General features: G+C 39.0%; 1 protein-coding gene across 1 annotated transcript in view; it reads left to right on the top strand.

Annotated features, from left to right (window-relative positions):
• Positions 1-15,852, top strand: part of LOC126215310 (histone-lysine N-methyltransferase 2D-like) — a 459,193-nt gene that overhangs the window by 338,527 nt on the left and 104,814 nt on the right. Inside the window, exons 59-60 of the mRNA XM_049941991.1 lie at positions 3,489-3,653; positions 14,704-14,824. Of these exons, the coding sequence (XP_049797948.1) occupies positions 3,489-3,653; positions 14,704-14,824 (286 nt within the window). The remainder of the gene's footprint in view (positions 1-3,488; positions 3,654-14,703; positions 14,825-15,852) is intronic.

Below are 15,852 nucleotides of genomic sequence, written 5' to 3'. Positions count from 1 at the left end.
TCCTGCCAGCCACCGTTCCGAGAGTTAATTGTATCTACCTGTTAACGTTCGTAGTTGTATGTAAGTGATTGAATGTTGTGTTGTTAGCTCGTTCTTTCAAGTAGAAGTTGTGTTTTCTGTTGTAGTTTATGGTCGGAAAATTAAGCTGGTATTGTTGATTGTGTTTACTTAAACTTATGGATTGACATTTTTTGGGTTCATAAACATTTTATTTTTACCTGTTATTACTTTTATGTTGTAATTTCATGTACTGACACGTTCCATGACCTTGGAGATTTTCCCCTCAATTTGGCGCTACGGAACTTGACTTGTAAATAAATAAATAAATTATGAAAAGGGATAGGAAGATCCTTTTGATAGAAAATAAAGTAAAAATTCTTGAAATAGTTTTAAGTTATTCATGGAACACACATTGTATTAGTGCAAAGTTTAGTGACGCCTGTGTCTGTGCTGAACTCTATTGTCAAAAACAAAGACTCTACGTTGGACTGGATCAGAAAACCATGAAATATGCAGAGCCGGAAGAAATCACGAATAACTTGTTGCAGACAGGATGTATTCTCAACATCCCCGTGAATGGCGTACTGTTGTGCAAAATAGTACTGATGGTAATCCAGTACTTCTAAGCATCTAAAGGGTGTATTGATAGGCTCAAGAAGCACTATAAGGTTGTATACAAAATTTTATTTGGTGAAGGAAACATTGTAAATGCAAAAAAGGGTTACTGAATGGCAGAGGGTAGATCACAAGAACTTAAAAAAATTAGTATAAACCAAAGGACATCTTCAACATAGATGAAACTGGCCTTATTTCCAGCTAAGCTAAAGCTAGGCACAAATGCTGATGTATCTGATAAAATTAAACTGTTTGTAATTGGCAAATTAAAAAAAACTACATTATTATAAAAATGTAAAAACATTGCTCACAAACTACAGTGGCAATAATAAAGCGATGATGGGATCAAAACTATTTGAGAAGCAGTTGCATAGTCTTGATGCAAGAATTGGAATCTACAATAGGAAAATTCTCCTGCTTGTGAATTGCTACCTATCCAAAAAATATAATTTTGCACAGTGTGTAGTTACAATTTATTCCATCAAACTACACGGGCAAAGTGTGACCCTTGGAATTGGGCATTACTCTCTTGGGAAAGCTATTGTGCAGAAGTTTGACAGAAGCTCCATTAAAGCCTCCATTAAAATGGCAATTTTAGATGCATTGCACTGTATTGTCAGTGTATGGACAGAGTTTAAGCAGCCCTCTATCTCCAGCTCCAGTCAGAAAGTGGAATTCATTCAAGCAGGTGAAGGAAATGGATTGACATAGCACATCTGTGTGATAATGATGACAATGAAACTCTGCTTTCTGCATTGTAAGAATGCCTTTAATTGGAGCATCCAGTGCAACAATTTTGTACCTACTGGCGTTGGTGTTGAAAGTGTATCTGTTGAATGTATGACTGACTTTCATTTACGGGACAACAATGATAGTGTTAGTAAGACCCCTTCTATTGCAGTTGTAAATGCAGCCGTGTGGGCAATAAAATGCTGCATTTCTGGTGCAAGTGTAGGTATCAAAACTTTTCATTGTCTTCATGAACAGGAAAAAATATTGCAAAAGAACTACTACCTATTTGTTCGTTATGTCAGTATGTAAGACCATCCAAATTAAGATCAGTTTAGTATGTAAAATGGCTTAATATTATTTTATGTGACACACACACACACACACACACACACACACACACACACACACACACACACTGATATCTTGATTGCATTGACAGATTGATCTGTAGTATAGCCCAAGATCTAAATGAAGTTTTGAGATGATGATAGTATGGTTGTGAGTTGCCAAAGCCAATGAGTTTGGATGTGAAATAGAAGCTGGTGGTAACAGATTAATCTGTATGATAGCCCTATCTCTATGTTCGTGCACTATATTTAACACACTTCACACTATTTTGCCTACTTTTCATTATAAAATCTAAAACAACCAAATAAATTCAGGATACTATGTTCAGCTAGTAATCTCAATTTTTCTCAACAATTTAACAGGACAAATGGCATTGAAAATGATGTTTTTTGGAGGCATCTTTAACGCAATGCAACATTTAAAAACTGCATATTTTGCTAGTACGCAGATGTAGACACGAAACCACCAAATATGGCTACTTGGCTTCACAAACACTTGAATAAACATGGGAGCTGCTCAGTATGCCACTGTTTTTTGTCCAAAATGTGGCATTTTTAGTGCGATAAAATTGTGCCAAAGTGTCAGGAAATGTCACGTCAGTGGCTGAACGTAGTAACAAATTCAGAAAAAGTTTATAACATAATAAACAAGTCTCTCACAAGTATTTTGATACATATCATGAACATATATCATACATAAACTATGAAAATGCTAAGGGTTAGGTGGTTCCACTTTTTTCACTTTCTTATTTTTTTACACCATTTTTTAAAGATCCTTCAAAAATGTGAGAGTGGTGTTTTGCTGTACTTCAAATGATCAATGCTTTTCACTATTTCAGAGGGTGTCACTTTTTTTGTCGCTGTTGCCCATTGTTTGTGTTCCATGATTTTTCTTCATGGCTGTGTAACCTATTTCTATCTGAGGAGCTCCAATGCAACCCACATGGTCAATTATTTGCGTGTGTCATAAGAGCTGTAGTGTGAAGTCACGAATATTTGTTTTGTATCATCATCATCATCATCATCATCATCATCCCCCCTCCCCCGTTTAGGGACAGAATAAAGAGAAGTAATTGTTGAGAGGATGGCGACAGTGCATAACAAATGTAATGTTCACAGGTCACGTTTGTAGGACTGTCGACTTAGCCCAGATGTCGGGTAGTGAAATTGTAGACTGTCGCATCCCCACACAAAAAACTGAATACTGATGTGAGCACTCAGTGAATTTTCTAAAATCATTTCTTAGTGCCCACCTATGTTACATAATGGATGTTGTCTCAAAATTTCAAGTTTCTGGGGTGTAATTTAAACAGGGCATCAGTACAAAAAATTTTCTACCACCCACACCTCCCTAGAAACTGAGTTTTAAGAAGTTCTTCGATCGTAGGTGTCTGTTAAGACAGTGTCCAACTGTAAAATCACTTTGCTATTAATTTCAGTTCCTGAGGGTCGAATTTCACAAAACCATTTTTCACCGAGAGCCCTCGATAAATAATATTCTCGTCACACACCACATTTGCAGCTAAAGGAGCATAAGCGAGGTGACAATATGACGAGAGGCTTCGACCCATAATTTCACTCCCTTAGGAGCAGAATTTTGGAAATGTCATTTGAGAAAGAATGTTTCCTCCATCTTTCACTTTCTGAAGATTGGTGGTTTATACTGTGTACTGATAAGCACGTGAACTTGTATCTTTTTTCACATTTACCATAAGTGTCTCTCAGTACCGCCTACAAACCAGAATCGACACGAGTGACGAGAAGTGTCGGAGGTAACGATCGACTTTCCGACAGCAGCAGCAGCAGCTGAGCCTGCAGCTGACACCGGGCGAGCAGCGAGTGCGCGGCCCCGGGTCCGGTGCCGAGCTGCTGTCGCCGCCCACGCCGCGATCGTTCACCTCACCGTCCGCATCGCCGCTCACCTCTCCGCAGGTGGCAGGCAAGGGTGGGCCTCAGCAGGTGCGTGGCGTGCGCATTTGATTGAAATTTAATGTAATATGCAATTATTATTATGAAGCTACAATTTTCTACTTCTGTGATGGCACAGAATATATAATGGCACATCTACATCTACATCCGTACTCCTCAGGCTACCCGACGGTGTGTGGCGGAGGGCACTTTGAGTGCCTCTATCTGTTCTCCCTTCTGTTCCAGTCTCGTATTGTTCGCGGAAAGAAAGATTGTCGGTATGCCTCTGTGTAGGCTGTAATCTCTCTGATTTTATCCTCACGGTCTCTTCGCGAGATATACGTAGGAGGTAGCAATATATTGCTTAACTCCTCGGTGAAGGTATGTTCTCAAAACTTCGACAAAAGCCCGTACCGAGCTACTGAGCATCTCTCCTGCAGAGTCTTTCACTGGAGTTTATCTATCATCTCCGTAACGCTTTCGCGATTACTAAATGCTCCTGTAAAGAAGCGTGCTGCTCTCCGTTGGATCTCTCTCTCTCTCTCTCTCTCTCTCTCTCTCTCTCTCTCTCTCTCTCTCAACCCTATCTGGTACGGATCCCACACGGGTGAGCAATATTCAAGCAGTGGGCGAACAAGTGAACTGTAACCTACTTTCTTTGTTTTCGGATTGCATTTCCTTAGGATTCTTCCAATGAATCTGTGTCTGGCATCTGCTTTACCGACAATCAACTTTATATGATCATTCCATTTTAAATCACTCCTAATGCGTACTCCCAGATAATTTATGGACTTAACCGCTTCCAGTTCCTGACCTGCTATATTGTAGCTAAATGATATAGGATCTTTCTTTCTATGTATTCACAGCACATTACACTTGTCTACATTGAGATTCAATTGCCATTCCCTGCACTATGTGTCAATTTGTTGCAGATCCTCCTGCATTTCAGTACAATTTTCCATTGTCACAACCTCTCAGTATACCACAGCATCATCCGCAAAGAGCCTCAGTGAACTTCCGATGTTATCCACGAGGTCATTTATGTATATTGTGAATAGCAACGGTCCTACGACACTCCCCTTCGGCACACCTGAAATCACTCTTACTTTGGAAGACTTCTCTCCATTGAAAATGACATGCTGTGTTCTGTTATCTAGGACAAGTGTCAAACTTACTACTCTGTTTCTCGGTCTGCAGCGAGAGTGGGAAACAGTCTACCTCTGTCATTACGGTATGGACGGATATCGTATTCTCAAAGCCTGTGAGCATTTGCAGCACGGAAACCGGAAATGTTCGAAGTTCCGTGTTTTCAGAAATGGAGAATGCTAACTGATGCCCTGTTCCATAAGATTGTCGACTCGGCTAAAGCCGTGAAACCATTCTGTGTAATTCCAACGTGTATAACTGACTACTTCGCTTCTAAAGACGCAGCTGCAACGTTGTTGATGCGGGCATATAAAATCTCAAAATCTGATATGGTCAAAGTGTGTTGTACATCTGTAATAGCTATTAAAAATTATTATTCTGAAACAGAAGACTGGAAAAACTCATTGAGTGGAAAAGAGAAAATGTCAAAGGTGATGTTCTTCTTATGAAAGACCAGCATTGTTTATCTGTTGATAAGGAGAATGACCCCTTTAACAATGTTGCCATTTCTTCCTCAACAGCCCAGGGAGTTTTTACAGTAGGCTTTGTAACATTTGATCCTGAGAGTGGCAATGTGTATGAAACAGAGATTAATATTGAGAGATTTTCTCTTTAGTTTAATTTTGTTATTCTCTTATAATAAATTAAAAAGAAATGAGGAATGTATTTTGTTGACTGCAGTTCAACTGTTTAACATATCTCTGCTGTATTTCTATATGGATATTTTAGAAATAAAACATCATGTCTCCATATTGATGGCATTTAATTAAAAGCTTACATATTGACACTTACAACCAGTCACTTTCCTGGTACAGCTTCTAGAACATTCTTATTACGTTATTTATTTTGTACAAACAGAGAGACACTGTTTTTTTGCTTCTCCCAACAGTGTAGATTTGGCAGTATCAGTTGTTGCCACTAATAATGAGGATAGTAATATAAAAGTAGTAATAATTATTATTATTTTGTAATAATCATCTGATATACAGGGTGTCCCATTTATCATGACCACCCTAAATAACTGTTTGTCCAGATGCAAATTACAAAATGTTTCAAGCAAATGTTCTTTAGCCATCGGAGACATCAGTCAGTCATTGTAGCTTTGTCTTTACAAAGATTTGAACAGCGGTATGACTTTTTTAAATAGCACTTTGTATTTTTATTCGGTAATTCAGTTCCTCTCCAAAAGACCTATTCAAAAATGTACCACAGTGTACCATTCACTGAAACAACATTATTAATTACATAAAACAACATTGACTTTGAGCCTAGGATCACATACTTGTCCAGTTGCTGGAGTTCTCAGAAAACAAATGAAAACCAAATAAAAACATAACACAAAATTAACTTTGACTCTCCTGTACCATTGCCAAGGAGTAGAAAATTCAAAGGTTCTCAAAGTGGTGACCCTGGACACCGATGCACTGGTGCACTCGTCGAATGAAAGAATTATTTACTGCTTCCAGTGATGCCTGCTGAAGAGAATTATAAGCAAGCAGGATGCGTTCCTGCATGTCCTCTGAAGTTGTTGGAATATCGTGATAGACGTCTTTAATGCATCCTCAAAGAAAAAAGTCCAGAGGATTTAAATCGGGAGACGTAGCAGGCCAAGTAACTGGTAACCTCGACCAATCCATCTGGCAGGATACCTTCGGTTCAGAACACGGCGTGCACGCGAGGCATTATGTGCTGGACATCCATCGTGTTGATACCACATAAGCATTCTGGTTCTTAGTGGCACTTCATCCAGAAGAGGAGGAAGAATTCATCTGAGGAAGTTGGCATATGCCGTACCGTTGATGAAATAAGGGCCAATAATTGTAGTTCCAAGCATTAAGACATTAACTCTCCATTGACGCTGATGTTTCACCTGTCTAAGCCATCGTGGGTTGTCGCTGGACCAATAATGCGTGTTCCTTGTATTTACCTGTCCTCTGTTTGAGAAGGAACATTCGTCGGTAAATAGAACATCGGAGAAGAAGTTCGGTTTGATGAGGATTTGCTGCTGTGCCCACTGACAGAACTGTGCATGATTCTGGAAATCATTCCCGTGCAATTCTCAATGTAGGTGTACATAGTAAGGATGGAATTGGTGACGTGTAAGAATCCAATGTAGACTGGTTTTAGGAATGCCAGACTCGTGTTCAAGCTGTCGTGTGCTCACATGTGGATTCGTGGCAACGGAAGCGAGAACAGTAACTTTGGCAGCTTCATCTCCGCGAGTGCTACGAGGATTGCATTGTCGTTTGTTGAAATTCCCCATTTCCTGAAGCTTGGCAACAAGATGAGAAAACATCGATCGGGAAGGTGCTTTCTTGTCAGGATATCGCTCTCTGTACAGTTCTGCTGCCTGCGTAGCATTTCGCCTACCTTCAAAATCAACAACAATAAAAGAAATATTATATCAATGCAGTTTGTAGGAAGGAAAGTAGCCTTTACTGGATGCGTACTTTACACAACAGTATTTAATAGGACTAAACAACTGTACTAAATGTACTCACAAATAAGAAAACTATTGCAATTACTGTTCTGTTAACTTACATTCCCCATAAATGAGTAGCATTTCTACCTTCTCTTTGTTGGTGTACATTCTACTCACACAACTCTTCAACTGATGATGGCTGACGGAATGACGGGTGGTCGTTCTACTTGTGTTTACATTTGTCCGCTGTCAACATCAGCACGTAGATGTGTTCCATTACTCGGAGTACCTGCACTAAGTGCTGGGAGCGTCAATTTTGTGTTATGTAATTAATAACTTAGTTTTTCAGCGAATGGTACACTGTGATACATTTTTAAATTGGTCTTTAGGAGAGAAAATGAATTACCGAATAAAAAATACAGGGTGCCATTTAAAAAAGTTATACCACTGTTCATATCTTTGTGATAAACAAAGCGACAACGACCATTTGCTTGAAACATTTTGTAATTTGCATCTGGACAAACAGTAATTTAGGTTGGTCAAGGTAAATGGGGCACCATGTATAAAAGTCAATGTTTGTTTGTTTCTTCATATTTTATGCGCAGCCATAACGCTCGTGTGATTGTGATAAAACAGTAAGCAGCATGTGTGTCATACCGGCAAGTGTATTTGAAAGAGTGTGGCAGTTGTGAGATATTTGAGTTTGACAGAAAGAAGCAGATCAGCATTTTATAGTGCCAAATTGAAATTTTCCAGTGCAAACAGTAATTTTAGAATTTTTTCATTGAACCAATGAACAATATTTTGGTTATACAAGCGTATATCGTGTTAATAGCTTTTTCAAAAAATATGCCTCCCAAACATTCGTCACTTAGTAGATCCACCAGCACAGCACATAGAAACATTGAATTGGAATTTCTCAAACAAATGAGGAATGACACAGATCGTCTATGAATTGCACATTCACGTGCACGAGAATCTCGAGATCAACACGGGGCAAGGATCGAAAGAGAATGTTGACTTGCTACTTGATCGTGTGCATCACAATCACAAGAGCAACGTGCATCAAGGAATGTAGCAGATTATTTACAAATTGCTGATTCAAGTGCATCAAAATCAGAAGCGTGACATGCTGTAACAATTGGAAGAGGTGCTGCTCAGTTGCGCATGTCGGAATCAGGAGACCAATATGCTGCGAGAATTGAAAGAGAATGTTCACGAGCCACCTGTTCGCATATGTCACATGTTTTGCATTATGAACAAGGTGTGAAAGTTATTTTTTTTTCTGTGTGCCACCCAACAAAATTGCAAGTGACGTGATGTATGCCGAGAAAAACTCAGAAAGTATGCCAGAAATAGTGGTGGCAACGATCGTAAAACCATACTGTGATGTATAGTAAATAAGAATTGAGGAACCCGTGGATGGTAGTGATATTTGTCACTGAAACTAGTTTGGGAATAAATATATATCTCAGGTTGCAGACATGCACAATTAAAAGACACTTCTCGGGCCAGAATGCATATTCCTTGATGTGCCTTCTTTACTGTAAATATCAGTCTGTCTTTTCCTACATTGTTGAAATTCCTACCTGGAGTTTCCATTGTTCAATAAATAAATAAATAAATAAACAACAAAAGTTTTTGCATTAAGGCAGGCCTACAATTTCCACATTATTGTTCACTTCAATATTATGCAAACTAATCCTTTTCCTTTATTCTTACATGTGAAAAACTTGATAAAAAAAAGTGCCAGCAGTGAATTCACACCGTATAATGATACGTCAGAATGGAACAAATCGTATTCCGCAATGCCGTCAAATATTTTATTGGCATGTGGTAGACACGTATGCTAAAACTGAATACAAATGTTTTTATTCATTCACTTTCATCAAACATCATTGCATTCAGAAGAATACATTCATTTGCAAGATGCAGTTACAAACTGTGGAAATGTTTCTGACATTGGCAAAATGATCATACTCCCAGCTGTGTCGAGTGGCAGCTCATGGCAAAAGCACGAATATACACAAGATGCCACGACACACGTCCATTCGTATGGCCGCTCTGACTTTTTCATCGCATTTACACGCAATCTGACACGGCACGAAATAAAAGAGCTTCTATTGTCCGGTCAGCATCCGTTCGATCGACACGATTTGACTGCACGAATATATGAGCAAAAACTCGCTAAATTGATGGACTTAATTGTGAAGCATCACATTTATAGTGAAATACACTGCCGGACATATGCAACTGAATGGCAGAAGAGAGGACTCGTAGCACTCAAAATTTTGTGCAGAAATTCCTAATCCCGAAGAAGATGTACCACTGTTCGATACAGTATTGTGATGAAAAACATGGTGCGTGGACTGTGCACAGCATTGAACCTGCTCAAGCTGCACGGTTGATAACGAATGTGTGAAAAAGTATCCCAGAGAGTTAGTTCGTGAAACACGCACTGGTGGTGAGAGACATCCACAATACGGACGCCAAAAGCCAGAAGGTGGAAGTCAAACAACGACAATCAGAATGAAAATCGACAGCAGATGGATTGTGCCGTGGTCTCCTTTGTTATTGAAAACATTTAAAGCTCATATCGTCATTGTCATTCCATCAAATCGATCAAGTACGTATGCAAATACGTCAACATAGGTAGCGATATAGCAGTAGTCAATATTGACAGACCTGCAATGAAGAAGTGAGTCAGTTTCAAAGAGGTTGATGTATCAGCAGCAATGAGGCTGTCTTGACCATTTTTTTTTCCACAATACACAGTTGCCGTCCCAGTGTTGTTCATCTCAACGTTCATCTTGAAAATGAACAAAGGGTGTATTTCGTGGCAGGCACTGCGTGAAATGTTGTTGGTGAACCAGTGCACACAACACTTGTAGCATTTTCTGCAGAGTGTGAAGAAGATGTATTTGCCAAGACATTATTGTATGCGTAAGTTCCAAAGTACTGTACATGGAATGCTACATCAAGAAATTCCAACAGCGTAAGTGAGGCATGTGTGAAGAAGTCTACCAAAATCTATATTCATCTGACATAATGAGCCATGTTTACACAGTACATACAAAGTGTTACTAGATAAGAATACTGTTGGTTTTAGTCCTACTTCATTTGCAAATGCGAAATTAGTTGATGACATAGAATGCCAGACATACAGAGAAGCTTGCCTAAATCTTCATTTGCTCAAGAAAGACCAACACTGGGAAACGACATTGGTGGCTGCATGTGTCAGCTGTCATCTGTGACAAATTCGAACATCGTATTGACCACATGTTTGCCATCTAACCCAAAAGATTTGTGGGAAAAATTCAGAGAGTATTTGATAAATGATATTTTGCACTATGTTCTTACTATTAGCGAAGACAATTCCATCAGTTTAGTGAGAGAATAGCAGTACACGCTAATGACTTTCATGCAAATGAACAACTTTTGCTTGCAGAACAAAAATTGGTCTGCAACACAATTAAAAATGCCATGTCAAATGGCAGAGGTAGTCTGTTCTTCCTTAGTGTGCCTGGCAGCACTGGAAGAATGTTCCTCACCAGTTTTCTGTTAGCTCACTTTCGATTTCAACGTGGAATTGCTTGGGCTCTTGCTTCATCAGATATTGCAACTACGTTATTATATTAGATGCTGGATGAACAGTGCATTCGACACTCAGATTAACATTGGATATGGATTCTTGGCGGCTCTAGTATGTAATGTTTCAAAAGGATCTGGCATGGCTAAAGTTATGAAACTTATGCAGGGTCATTGTATGATATGAGTGCACCACAGTTCATAAGAAACAGAACGAATCACTTGATTGAACTGGTAAAGATTTACAATCAGATGTACAGCCATTCGGTGGCGCTTTCATTTTATTATTTTGTGACCTTAGACAAACTCTTCCAGTGATTTCTGCATCAAACACCAGCTGATTGACCTCAGTGCTGACCTCAAGTATCACGTCTTTGCAGCCATGAGCAAAAACTCATATTAAAGACCAATATGAATGTATATTTGCAGTGCAATATGTCAGCAGCCACATATTCAAAACAACTATTGAACACTGGTGAATAAAAATTACCATTTGATATTTGATGCTACCACAAAATTTAGCACCACACCCCTCGTTCAGAAAGCTTTTCCTCAGATTGTCACCATACTATTTTGGCTGCTGGAAACAGTGACATAAGTGCAATCAGATCAGCCATACAATTCAAGAACAAATTGCTGGCGGTTCTGTTATGTACAAATCTATTGACAGCTTCATGAATGCGGACGAAGTTTTTAATTATCCAGTCGAGGTTTTAAAATCATTGGATCTTCGTGGTGTGCCATCGCACTAATTACCACTCAAAGTCGGCGAGCCAACTACTCTCTTGTGAAACATTAATCCACCCCAATTATGTAATGGAACAATACTCGCTGTGAAGAAACCTGTGCTGAATGTCATCGAGGCAACTATTCTTAATGGAAAGTTGAAAGGAAAACATTTGCACATTCCACACCTTCCCATCATTCCCACTGACATGCCATTTGATTTCAAACAACTGCATCTCCCCATTCGACTTGTGAATTGTCGACGACCATCAACAAGGCACGAGGTCAGTCACTTCAAGTGTGCAGATTGAATCTAGAAAATCCATGTTTTTCACGAGGCCAGTTGCATGTTCGCAAGACAGACAGCCAAGAAATTCGTTTCTTTTTGCTGAAGACTGAAAAACAAAAAAATATTATCTATCCAAAACTTGAACAATAAAGTCAACAAAATGAAATTAATATAATTTATACTTCTCCTTTCTGTATATCATCAACTTTCAGAAAATGAATTTATTATCCACAGTGAAATAAATATCATGCCTAATTAAAGCTGATAATTCTCTCAAATTTCAAATAATATTTCCAAAAGTATTTCTTCTGTGGTAGGCGATGACGACAATAACAACAGTAATGATAGCGGCAGATATAGAAAGAACTTATAAGTGTATGAGATAGGTGTTTTCTGATACAGCAAGTGTTGAGGAAAGGAAATTTAGGAAGACTGTACCAGTTAAGAATACCAGGAAAAGAGAAAGGTTTGGTTGGATGGAAGGATGTGGAAGGTTAACGAGTGCATACAGGGACAATGGTAATCCTTATTGGTGCAAGTGGCATTCTTCTACAGTCGTCTCGTAGATAGCTCTTCAAGGAGTTAGACATTTTAACTGCAATGCCATAAAACAATCCACCACAATTTGAGAAGAGTAGTGATGTTCGCAACACAAGTACACATATCCTGTAAACTGTCTCATTCCACATAATTTTAATAAAAGAAATTCTTTCAAATCATCTGTGGGACGTGTAACTAAGGAAGATCACTTGAATAGAATGTACAGCATCTTGCAAAAGAGGTTATAAGATGAATAGCAACAAAAAATTAAAACAAAGATAATGAAATGTAGTTGAATTAATTCAGGTAATGGTTGGGAAATTAGGAAAAGTTGTAACCTCATAATGCGAGAGCTGCAATTGAAGAAACAATAAATAAAAGAAAATAAAAATAAAAAAGATCCTGTGAAATACAGAATGCTACTGTTTTTTGGTATGCCGAGGAAATTTTGCTGGTTGTTTTTATGGAGTTTGGAAAAAAAAGAGAGAGAGAGAGAGAGAGATTACTTTAGATGTCTACTGTGAAACTTCAAAGAAACTTGAACAAGCCATTCGTGACCGACGTCGCAGTACGTCAATGTTCGGTATCGTGTCTCGGTGTGACAGTGCTAGTCCTCGTAACGCCCAAAAAACTCTCTTTAGAGGTTTCAAAGCAGTTCAAATGGGACATTTTTTACTGTCCCCCATACGTCTCGGGCTTGACATGCCCTGTGGCAGAATTTTATGAAGAAGGAATTTTTGTAAATTAGTGAAGTGTTATACAAATGCTTACATTTAAATGGCGACTGTGTTCAAAAATAGCAAAAACAGTGTTTTTTTTTCTTCTTTCTATGAAAGTTTTTTTATTTACAGCCAAATGGACGTTACTTTTCAAACCGCCCTAGTACTTACAAATAATTGAAACAATGTCATGGCACACTTTAAAGGCCTATATGTGAATAGCACAAGTGTAGCCATTCTGTTACTTTCACTAGTGATTACAGCTGTTGCCTCTGTTGCCATGTATTAGGACACAGTGGTACGAGGCCTCCATTACTCACAATTTGTCTCTTTGCTGTGACATGCCTCCAATTATTTTGTAAGTATGTGCACATTAACATATTGAGAGTTTGTCATTCACACTGTTCTTGTCTTCCCATTATATTTTCCTGACATAATTTGTTGTATTTTTTTACATGCTTTACAGTAGCACAATGTCAAAAAATTGCAGTAACAGAATAAAAACTTTTGCTGCCGTCTCTAAGCGGAATATGACATCTGTAACAAAAGGTAGACTTCCTCTAGGGAAGTGCACACCATTTTTCCTTCTGTTATTGTATCTGTGAATATATCTGTTGCTAAGGAGACTGTCTATACTACGCATGGCTGTCCTCTTTTTTAGAATACTGCTGTGTGTTGTGGGATCCTTACCAGTTAGGATTGACGGAGTACATCGAAAAAGTTCAAAGAAGGGCAGCACGTTGTGTATTATCGTGAAATATGGGAGAGAGTGTCACTGAAATGATACAGGATTTGGGCTGGACATCATTAAAACAAAGGCGTTTTCCGTTGTGACGGAATCTTCTCACGAAATTCCGATCACCAACTTTCTCCTCCGAATGCGAAAATATTTTGTTGACACCGACATACATAGGGAGAAACGATCACCGAGATAAAATAAGGGAACTCAGAACTCGTACGGAGAGAAATAGGTGTTTGTTCTTTCCGTACAATATATTAGATTGGAATAATAGAGAATTGTGAAGGTGTTTCAATGACCCCTCTGCTGGGCACTTAAATGTGGTTTGCAGAGAGTCCATGTGGATGTAGATGCCAAAGTGCATTGAATTATTTTCAACAAATTTCATCAGAGAGCAAATGTAGTGCCATGCTGCAGATAATATTCTTGACAGCTTAAACAGCTGCTTGCAAGATATAGTTCCAGTGAATGCTTTTTGCCTAAGTGAGGAGCTACCTAAAATATTCATCTTGGTAGGGCATCAGTGAATGAAAATATGTTAGCTTACTGATTTCTGTGTCCCCAAACTTAGGAAGTAGCTGAAGCTAAAAACTTTGCCTGTCTCTTATAATGTTTTTCAAATTTAAGCTTCATTTTGACAGATTATTATTTTTTATTGGTACACTAAATTAATAGTAGTTGGGATATTTTCGACTGTTGAGAACAGAATAAATATGTGTTTTTTTTTTTTTTTTTTTTTTTTTTTTTTTTTTTTTTTTAAAGGGGTGAAGTTATTTTTTGCTCTGCTTCTCAACAGTGCTCGTTTCATCTGCAAAAAGGACTTGATTCCTTTTCAGAACTTGACAGATATGCAAAAGTAACAACTTTTTTCGAGTGGAACTACTTGTACAATAGCTAACTGACTTTTCCTCTGTAACTTGTGTTTACAACAGATCAGCCCCATGCCAGCGAGTGAGATTAAACGAGAGCAGCCGGACGTGCTGAGCCCCACCGGCAAGCTGGAGCCGAAGGATGAGGCGATGGACCTTCTGGGCCAGGACCAGGCGTCTCTGGGTGAGTGGGAAGTAACCACTCGTAACGGGTTACACGAGGGTGTAGAACATTAGTCGAGCACACAGAGCTCTGCAGTCTGACTGAAACTCTCTGATCTTTTATAACCGTACATTGTACAATTTTGTTCACAGTTTGAAAACGGTCCTTTGTGCCGTATCTAGTTACTAACTTTGCTCGATTAAAATCCAGTGTTTTTGTATGCGGTCGGTAATAATTCTATTGCATATCTTGTACAGTACAGACAGGAGGTAAATAAGCCTGTCGTTTTTGTCTTGCTGTTACCTTCCTTTTAAAGTAGAGTAACCACCACGTTTAGGGAGTTGCCTCAGCGAATAATTAGCGAGGTCCTTTTGTATTACTTAGCCTCAATTTCAGTTGAAGTGCTGCTACCTCCTGGTGCCATTCCTCTCTTCATATTTTGGAAATCTAAATACCTCGTTTGCTGTCCTTTACAGAGTACGTGTGGCAGAGTTATTTCTTTGATGCACAAATGTGCCAGGTGACCAAAATCTGTTCGTCTGCCATTTTGGAAGGACGGCAGTACAGCTTGTTGTGGCAGACGAGAATTGGTTCGCACTGGTCAGCCAGGAAACCCCTGACGCTCCTGTATTTTTGTCATCGTGAGGCTAGTCCCTCAGACTGTCACGGTAACGTAATTTGTCGAAGTTTCTACTCGATTCATTGTTCGTAATATCCGCAATCTCATTTTGTTCGGTTTTAACAGAGACAGTGTGGACGCGAGGTTCAAAAATGTGGCGCTACTTTGCACAGACTTCGGATGTCAAATCGGGCTAGACAGTTCACTCTTACTTACCGTGAGGATCCTTGCGTGACGGGCTAGCACCTCAGACTTCGGAGTTTTCTGTCCAGGGTTTTTGCGAGGCTTTTCTGTACACTGGGTAACGCGTCTGTTCTGCGTGTAGATTTTGCAGCTGTCATTCATCGGTCACAGAGAAACCTTAAAATAGATCGAAACAGTCGTCAGTGTCATTCACGACAAGTCCATTGACGACTCATTATTTTTGCGC

The sequence above is a fragment of the Schistocerca nitens genome, chromosome 12 (assembly GCF_023898315.1).
Source record: "Schistocerca nitens isolate TAMUIC-IGC-003100 chromosome 12, iqSchNite1.1, whole genome shotgun sequence".
In the NCBI taxonomy this organism is placed as follows: Eukaryota; Metazoa; Arthropoda; class Insecta; order Orthoptera; family Acrididae; genus Schistocerca; species Schistocerca nitens.
The sequence above is the reverse complement of the archived record's forward strand: the minus strand, read 5'-3'. Positions and strand labels throughout refer to the sequence as shown.